Raw genomic sequence first — 9,840 nt, 5'->3', positions numbered from 1 at the left:
AGCCGGTTTAGCGCAGGCGCCTTGGAGAGATCCTGCCCCGCCCCCGTGCAAGTTCTGGCCGCAGCTCCGGGTTCGGTTTCCATGGGACACTTCACCGCCAATCCTCGTGCCGAACTGCTCTTCCTGACCCCTCCACGTACCAATCAGTGCTCAGTCAAGCACATCCGGAGTCGTCTCTACCAATCATCTCTCAGGACTTGCTTACTCAATACCAGAGTCTCCAGTAACGTTAGCCTTCGAACACAGCCAATCATAAGTGGAAGATGTCCTACCTGCTGTTTTTCGCACCAATCCGGGAAGTTTCAGAGCTACATCCAATGAGGACGGCAGGTAGCGAGCTCCAATCCGAAGCTGTTCGGCGTCATGAGCAGCCAATGGGAGTTCGTGTAGAAGCGAGTCTGCTCAACAGCTTGTTATTTGGTGGATTGTGGCAGTAAATCGGGCGAGTGGGGAACCGGGCGCAGGAACTGCCGCCGCGGCCGGGAGTGGTGCTGCCCAGACGGGGGCCCACGGGGGTCAGTGAAGCGGAGAAGTCGGGAGCTGACAGCGCGCACTTCGCCCGCAGTTGGTAGGTGGGGAGAAGGGAGGCGGGGGACCCTGAATGGACAAGGGGGTAGTAGCAGCTGGTGCTGCTGCCCGGGGTCCCGGCGCGGTTGGAGGCTCTGGAGGCGAGGAGGGAGTGCGAGGCCAGGGGCGCGGCGAGCGCAGGGGAAGGGGCAAGTCGTGGGGCAGCGGCAGCAACTGCAGGAGCCGCCGCCGCAGCCGCCGCCTCGGCCGCTTGCTTCCCGGGTTCCCCGGGAAAATGGCTGTGGGGCTGGCCGCGCCGCTAAGTTTGCTTCCGCGCGGGGAGGAGCGGGCAGCCTGCAGGAGCCGGCCCCCAGCTCCGCGGCGCGTCCTCGGCTGCAGAGTCCGCGGCAGGACCCCGGAGGCTGGGGGCTCGTTCCGCTACGGGCTGTACAAAAAGTTGAGGCGGGCGCGGGAGGAGGCGGCGGCTGCCGCTGTGCGGCTCCCCTCCCCTCGCCTCCCACACCCTGTCCGGCCGCCTCCCCTCCTCCTCCCCGCCCCCCGCCCCGCGGGGCTCCCCTCGCGCCCGCGCCGCCCGCCGCAGGCCGCGGCCCCTGCCCCCGGGGAAACGCGCTTCTCCTTCCTGACACGGTGCAGCGCGGAGGAGGGAGAGCAATGGCGCCGTGACACTGCTGCCGCCACCGCGGGCCTGGGGCGGGCCGAGGGGCCGAGCGCGGAGGCGGGGCGCGGGCCAGGTCGGGGGAGCCCCGGCGCGCCCGGCCCCCTTCCAGAGCCCTGTGTGCTGGGCTCTGAGTTGAGCGTTCGGGTCCGAGCGGCGAGCGGGCGGGGGCGCGGGGGCCGCTGGCGAGCTCCGGGCCGGCGCGGCAGCCCTCTGGCGCCCGCGGGGCGCCCGCTGTCCCCTCGGCTCCTGCGTCCTGGCCGCCCTCCGAGGGATCGGAGCCCTCCGCTCGGGAGGGTTCTGCCCCTCCCCGCCGGCGTTTGTTTACTTTCTTTACCCGGTCGCTCCCCTCTGTTGACTGATTCTGTGCCTGTCTCTCCCCTCCCCGTGGTTCTAGCGACGGAGAAGAAAGCTCGCTGAGCTGGAACCCCACAGATCACCCGTAAAAATGAAGGTAAGTGGAGTCGTCGCCGCTCTGAGCCTCGTGCCCTGGACGCTGCCTGTCGTGAGGCTGGTGCTGTGGAATGTCATTTTTTTTTTTTTTTTTTTTGCGATTCAAAATTGATTCCTCTGCTAAGCAGCGCTTTCTGAAAATGAGGACGCGTTGAATGGGTGAGAAATGATCATGGTGTCTAAAAGCTGTCAGTTCGGCCCCTCTCTAAGCAGTTAGCACTTGGGAAAGGCGAGTGCAGCCCTTCCATTGTTGTCCATTGGGCTAGTATTTTTAAACACTTCCTGTGTTGGCAGCAACCTTTGCAGAAGTAAAGCTTTTGTCCTGCTTTGGTTCTTTGGGGGATTTTTTGAATTTTTTTTTCTTCCTCAGTGCGAGTGCGATTTTCTAAGGAAGGAATATGTGGATTGTGTAAGGGAGATATAATTTCTTTTGGGGATAAAATGAAATTATGTGTCTAAAATACTTGAAGTTAAACTAAAACTAAGTATTAATACTTAGTTTTTGTTAAGTTGTTATGGTAGATATTTTTAGACATATGCAACTTAAAAAAATACATATTCTTGTGAAGACAGCTAATATTGCAAAGATCCTATGAGATGGTTAAAGGGAAAGGAAAATACAGCATTCTGTAGTGCTGTGGCATTGAATGTTTCAGGTCAATCAAAGGGATTTTTCAATTTGCATTATTTGTAAATGCACTGACTTTAAAAGGTAGTTGATTCCTTACTAATTAGTAAATTTCAATGTATTAAGCTCTGAAATATAGCATTTTCCCAAACTTTCTCTTGTTTTCCTATCTCCCTGAAGTGACACATGTAACCTTCTTTAATGTTACTTAGGAAACCTTAGTGGAAAATGAAAAATCATTTTCTACTTTCTAAAGTGTACACTGTTGCCTTTGCATTTAGCAGTGTGAAATCAAGCTTATTTGAATACACTTAACTTTTGAAAAAAATGGGTAAAACAACAGACTGAGATAGCAATCATTCTGTTACTGTCAAGATTAAAATGAGTGGTAGAACAAAATTTCTCCTATCTTTTAATGTATCATTCTGATCATGGCCGGTTGCTAAAAGTAGATGTTTCTTAGTAAAGCTTATTTTTTTAAATATATACCAAGAAGATTAATGTAATAATCTGGGTATAGCTACAAGTCTTGAGCCGTCAGTTCATATCTCTGTGTTTATCAGCTGGATTTAGACTTAAACCTTTAAAATATAGCTTTTAGCCAATGATTTTTCCAAATAATGCTCTCCTTTTCAAAAGGATTCGCTTCATTTCTTATCTGTACTGTTATACTGTATCCAAAAAGATGTTGCCTTTATGTAGCTATATTAATAAACATTTAATTATGTATTGTTAGTGTTAATTTTAATAGCAATATTTCTTTTAATTCCAAAAGAAAATTTTTGAGAAGCCATAATTAAATAACTTAAAGTTTTATGAGAACTTAATATGAATATAACTTTTTCTGTTTTTTCTTATCTTTTCATTTCTTAAATAAATTGTAGAATTATTGAAACATTTTGTATCTGGATGAAAAAACATATTTCCCTACTGATATCTTCCAGTTACAACTTAAAATGTTTTATGTTATCAGGGTATAGTTTATTAAATAAAGCATTGTTAATAAAGTGTTTGCTTTAGGGATATTTTTCAAATTATCAATGATATTACTAAGCAGATAATATTAAGGTTCTTATTACTTTAAATACCCAACCTTTTAATTAGATTTGAGGTTGGAGTAGGGAAAATAGTAGTGACATTCACATTTTATGTTCCTTTCATCAGGCGGCGGATGAGCCTGCCTACCTGACAGTGGGAACTGATGTCAGTGCCAAGTACCGAGGTGCCTTCTGTGAGGCAAAAATTAAGACTGTGAAAAGACTGGTAAAAGTTAAGGTAATTTTTTTTTTTTAATGCAACAACTTTATTAAGTCTGGATTGAAGAGAATTGGGGAGGGGGAGACTGCAAATCAGCATTTTATTTATTGAATCATTACTGTGTGGAAGCACTGTTATATATGAAAGTATAAGAAGAGCACGTTAAAGAAAGCACTTGTTCCAAAATGCTTCTATGAAAGTACCATGCTCATACTTCCTATCATTTGGACCTTTCTGGTCTGTGGTAGCATGCTTACCTAGGCTATCTATTTTCTTCCTTTTCATGATGTTCACGTAGAGATGATTTCAAGTGATTTAAGAAAAACAATGCAGTGGGAATTATGTTTTCAAGACAGCATCAAAAATGATTTAAGAATTTTACTTTTAAGATGCTTTTATGAGTAGAAAAAAAGTTAACACATTATTCCTGTACCATGTTTGGAAATACTGAAAAGTACTGGAGGATGAATACCCGTAGCTTACCTCTCAGAAATACTATTAACATTTTTGTGTTTCCTTCTAGTAATTTTCCTATATAAATGTTTTTAATAGTCTTAGTTACTTAGATTACAAGAGTAATCCATACATATTATAAACTTTTTTAACCTTATAGAGCTATATAATAAAGTTCAGCAAATCCTCTTTGATACTGTGCCAAAGAGATTTGATGTAGTCTATCAGATTTTGTGCTGTGCCTGTCACAGCAGTGTTGTTGTTGTTGTTATTGTTATTATTGTATCATGCTGCATTTTCAGTTTTGCAATTTGCTTTTCACTTATATATCTGATCTTTTCCTACAAAAATTAAGCACCATGAGAGGAGGAAATGTTTGACTTGTTCTATCCCTAACACCTAGAATAGTGCCTGATACATAATGGGCACTCAAAATATGTTGAATGAATAAATGAACTAGAGCAGTGGTTCTCAAAGTGTGGCCCTGGACCAGCAGCATCAGCCTCACCTGGGAATTTGTTTAAAATGCAGATTCTCAGGCCCCCACCTCAGACCTACTGAGTCAGAAACTCTGGCAGTGGAGTCCAGTAATTGTGTGTGTTTTTTTTTTTATAAGTTTTATTTATTTTTTTTTCTTTTTTCTTTTGTGAGGAAGATCAGCCCTGAGCTAACATCCATGCTAATCCTCCTCTTTTTGCTGAGGAAGACCGGCTCTGAGCTAACATCCATTGCCAATCCCCCTTCCTTTTTCTCCCCAAAGCCCCAGTAGATAGTTGTATGTCATAGTTCCACATCCTTCTAGTTGCTGTATGTGGGACGCGGCCTCAGCATGGCCAGAGAAGTGGTGCCTCAGTGTGCGCCCGGATCCGAACCCAGGCCGCCAGCAGCGGAGCGCGAGCACTTAACTGCTAAGCCACGGGGCCGGCCCCTGTGATTGTGTTTTAATAAGCCCTCCAAGTGTTTCTGATGCATGTTGAAGTTTGAAAGCCATTGAACTAGAGGAGTGTGATTTGTGTGGTAGATAAATAGGTTTGTCTGTCATTATTATAAAAGATCTGTTTAAATGTTGATCTGCTGGTGAAACTTTGCTTTAAGTGTTATTAGAATATCATATGACATTCGTTTCTTATTTGTTCCATAATAGCCTTTTTACTATATTAGCTATATAGGATTTGATTATTAAATATTTACTTGGAATTCTTTGAGACTTTTAATTTTGTTAGTATTAAGGCTCTTAAATATTTATTTACTTAATTTAAAATCAATATAACGATTGTTTGGGGAAGTCTTACCATACATACATTACCTAAAATTTGAATTTTATTTGGGTATTTGCTCTATTTGGATGATGACCCTGTATATTTGGGAGGATCAGTAGTAGAAAGGAGCACTTATTTATAACTGAACTGTGTAACGTGATTATTATTCGGGTTTACTTTATAAAGGACGGAAAGAGTTCTGGTTTTAATTTGTTTACCTTGCATGTAGGCAATAAAGTTTGATATTTTTTTTTATATACTTGTTGACAGTTAGAACCTTTTATGACATACTGATAAAAAGCAATGAAGGCAGTTTTAAGCTTTCACAGTAATCACTACAAATTATAAATCTTTTGTAGTTCATTAATTCAGCAAACATTTATTAAGTGTCTAATATGTAGTGACACTTGCTAACTGCTGGGGGTGTAGTGATGAAGGAGGACTTTAGTCCTCAAGGAGCTCACAGTTAATGAGAGAGACAGTAAACATAAATACAAGACAATGTAATAAATATTGAAACAGACGTAACCACAAGATGCTAAGAAAGTATAGATTAAAGACGTTGTTGTTAGTGTTACTGTAAATGTATTGTTTTAAACTAACATGCAAATTATTGTACAAAAATGTTTTCCAGGTACTCCTGAAACAAGACAATAGTACACAATTGGTGCAAGATGACCAAGTAAAGGGTCCTTTAAGAGTACGTATGTTCTACAGTTTAAAATATGAAATGATGAATCATAAATCCATACAGTAATTTATTGAATTTTAAATTTGTAGATATACTTTTAAAATTTTATAAGAATGTTAATCAGAAAGCATATATAAAAATGAGATGTGTAATTAGTATAAATTATGATATCACAATGCCTGTATCCTTAGTTTAAGAATGTTAAACATTTTACAGAAGAGTAATTTAATATACATAAACATGAGTTTTCAGCCACCTTTTGTTAGGAATTCTTGGATTGAATACCTCACATTGTTTTTTACATTGTTGCCATGGATGTTTAGCCTGCTAAGTTATATACTAGTATCATGGGTCTGAATCTTCTGTTGTTAATTCATCAAGTAAACTATGTTGACTTCATAATTCAGTTTAATGAATACCTGTATTATGTTCTCCATCCATTTCTGGCCATTTGTTTATGTAATAAATCTTTGTTATGTCAGAGTACCACTTCGGTTAATATCTGATATACAAAGGTCTGGAAGCTGAAAGAAGGTCAACTGGTCCATCCCTCTCTCCAGGTGAACCTTTATCTAAAAGGTCCCTTAAATAGGAATGCTGAATTCAATATTCAATATTTCTGTGAAAGAAAATTGAAGCTGTTTTTGCTGTCTTACAGTATTTCGGTTCTTACATTCCACAGTTTTCTTTAAGGCAATGTGATGTAGTAAAACAGCTCTGAAGTAAAACTTAAGACACTGAGTTCTCATCCTGGACTCCGCAGATTGTCTTTCTGAGCCGCAATTTTCAATTGTATAAAGTTGGAATGATAATAACTACCTTAGTTATGCCAAAGCATTTTGGGGCTCAAATTGTGTGATAAATATATGAGCACTAGAAATGATAAAGATTTAAGCCAGCGTAAGGTAGAATTATCATAAGTATTATTGTTTTTTTTACCCAGGTCATATAGTTGGTGGGAGTGATTTAGTTTGTTTAAATTCGATAATGAAATTTCGATGTTGTGTTTTAGGTTGGGGCTATTGTTGAAACAAGGACGTCTGATGGATCCTTTCAGGAAGCTGTCATCAGCAAGTTGACAGATGCTAGCTGGTATACCGTGGGTAAGTAGTTAAGTAATTCAGTACATAGGATTTGATTTGGGGGTTGCATATACCTCTATTTTGTAAATACACTGAATCATTTTGTTGGCAGAGAAATATGTATTCTTTCTTGTCAATTTATGTCATATAGTTGGCTAAAATTTTAATGACGCCCTGCTGATAACGAAAATAATTCTCTCTTAACAGTACTTTGGCCACTTGTGGCCATTTCATCCAAGAATATACTTCTTTTTTAGGTCACCTTGATATTTGTATTCAAGAAAGTTAATTATATGGTTATTTTTCTTCCATAAGAAAAGTCAGTACAGGGCTGGCCCCGTGGCTTAGCGGTTAAGTGCGTGCGCTCCGATGCAGGCTGCCCGGGTTCGGATCCCGGGTGCGCACAGACGCACTGCTTCTCCAGCCATGCTGAGGCCGCGTCCCACATACAGCAACTGGAAGGATGTGCAACTATGACTTACAACTATCCTTTGGGGCTTTAGGGGAAAAATAAATAAATAAAAAATTAAAAAAAATAAATAAATAAAAAAAATAGAAAAAAAAAAGAAAAGTCAGTACAACTTAGTATTGTAAATAATCAGCCTTGTTTACCTTTTCTGTAATTACAGTTAAGGTTGCACAGTTGCGATCTTTTATTGTGTTGCTGCCTGTTTCATATAAGGGTAATACAGACGTTACCACAGAATTTAAAGACTTAAAAAATTTCTAGCCAGAGTAGATCACCTAGGCCTAGGTGATCATAACTTAGTTTTTGATGTTTGATACAGTCAGGGCTTTCTTAGTAATACCTTTCAAGAAAGATATATGTGCTATTAATGTGAATGCATTATTTTTTGTGTGTGTGTGAGGAAGATCGGCCCTGAGCTAACATCTGCCAATCCTCCTCTTTTTGCTGAGGAAGGCTGGCCCTGGGCTAACATCCGTGCCCATCTTCCTCCACTTTATATGGGACGCGGCCACAGCATGGCTTGACAAGCGGTGCGTCGGTGCGCGCCCGGGATCTGAACTGGCGAACCCTGGGCCGCCGCAGCGGAGCGCGTGCGCTTAACCATTTGCGCCACCTGGCCGGCCCCTGAAAGCATTCTTAACATTCCATGCATAAGCTTATACTGGCTTTAAAAAACTTTACTGTCGTGGCTAGCAACCAGTGTCATAGTACATGTAAATTAAAATCTCAATGTGGTACTTAAATAGTTGCTGTCGTGAGGTTGATGAGAATAGCGATGGTTAACGTTTCCAAAACTCCTCTCAGTACTTTGAAAATACACAGTCCTATGGGTAACATCCAATCTTTTGTTTTACACTGAACATCTATAGCGTTGTTTTGTTTTTACATTTATGTCTTGGTATCAGTGCTGTAATTAAAATGTTGTGGTTTCCTTGTAGAAGGAAAAGAAATGACCCTTCAGGTTTACTTTTAGTTTACTTGATTTGTTGCTTTGTGTGAAAATCATTCATCTCCAGTTGATGCTCAAAGCTGTGAAGAACATGCTTTGCTTAAAAATCATACTTCCTGTGTCTTACTCTGTGGCTTCTATAAATAGTAGCAATTTGCTATATGTTACTACTATGTTCTAACCATTTTTATTCTTCTTGGATCTCCCAGAAGTTGATGTTGGTTCACAATGGTGCTATTATTCTGAAGTACATACTTTTAGGAAGCTTAGTTGTGGCTATTGATAGTTGATAGAGATTAAAAACTAAGCTTGATGTTAACTCTTAGAGATTAAATAAATACAATTTTGCTATATTAAACACAGCAGTGGTAAAAATGACAGGGGTTGATTTGTGCAGAATCATGGGAAATTATTTGCATGTTCAAATATTAATATTGCATCCTATTTGGTACTTAATATCAAAGTTGAATTCACAATATATGTGAAGTTTTACTGACATAATTCTCATGCTTCTGCAGAAGCAGTACTTTTCAGGTTTTCACGTTCTGGGTTTCTGCACCCTAGAATAATCCTTCAATTATAAACTCTATCCTTTACATCAGTGGCATGTTAGCATTTCTAAAAACTAGTCACTGCTGAGCATTCTCTGTGGTGATTTTCTGTGATAGGTAATTACAGAAGAAATTGTATAATTCTTGTTCTCAAAGAGCTTAGAATCTTAATTGCATATAATTCATGTATCAAGCATTACTGTACATAAGAGTCACTTGGTGCTTGTTTAAAAAAATGAGGATTCAGGGACCCCAAATCGCTCCAATGGAGTAGGTCTGGGGATGGCAACTCAAGACTCTTTGTTTTTATAAGCGCATTGGGTGAATCTAATGCAGGTAGTACACACTTAGAAAAGCAGACCACACTTAGAGAAATAGAGACTTATTTGGGAGAAGAATTAAAAATATTTAAGATTTTTGCATCTGTGTAATGAGAGAGAATGACCTAAAAAATTTAAGATGTTAAGAGACACTATACACTTAAATATACTCAATGTATCATTCTTCTATAAAGCATGATTAGGTATTGAAGGATGTGGACCACATAAAGAATGATCAGAGTATGTTAAGTTTAAAAGATGGCAAAGTAAAATGTGTGATCTCTCACAGGTCATGAACTTTCTATATTTTTCTTTAATTGAGTGCCTACTACCTATTGAATTTAATTGCTCTTTTCTGGAATTTTTCTTTTTTTTCTTTTTTCTTTTTTTTGCTGAGGAAGATTTGCCCTGAGTTAACATCTGTGCCAGTCTTCCTCTATTTTGTATGTGGGTCGCCGCCACAGCATGGCCACCAACAAGTAGTGTAGGTCCATATCCACAAACCAAACCTGGGCTGCCGAAGTGGAGCGTGTTGAACTTGACTA

The 9,840-nt window shown here is 40.6% G+C and overlaps 1 protein-coding gene across 2 annotated transcripts in view; it reads left to right on the top strand.

Annotated features, from left to right (window-relative positions):
- The first annotated feature begins 2 nt into the window (after positions 1–2).
- ARID4A (AT-rich interaction domain 4A) overlaps positions 3–9,840 on the top strand; it is a 64,516-nt gene continuing 54,678 nt past the window's right edge. For both annotated transcript variants that reach the window (XM_014784271.2, XM_014784270.2), the window contains exons 1-5: positions 3–568; positions 1,581–1,637; positions 3,429–3,539; positions 5,868–5,933; positions 6,937–7,027. In XM_014784271.2, the coding sequence (XP_014639757.1) occupies positions 1,632–1,637; positions 3,429–3,539; positions 5,868–5,933; positions 6,937–7,027 (274 nt within the window). In that variant the 5' untranslated portion in view covers positions 3–568; positions 1,581–1,631. The remainder of the gene's footprint in view (positions 569–1,580; positions 1,638–3,428; positions 3,540–5,867; positions 5,934–6,936; positions 7,028–9,840) is intronic.

The sequence above is a fragment of the Ceratotherium simum genome, chromosome 24, assembly GCF_057802395.1.
Source record: "Ceratotherium simum simum isolate JZ-2026a chromosome 24, ASM5780239v1, whole genome shotgun sequence".
Classification (NCBI taxonomy): Eukaryota; Metazoa; Chordata; class Mammalia; order Perissodactyla; family Rhinocerotidae; genus Ceratotherium; species Ceratotherium simum.
Note: the sequence above shows the minus strand (reverse complement) of the source record. Positions and strands in the feature narration are given on the sequence as shown.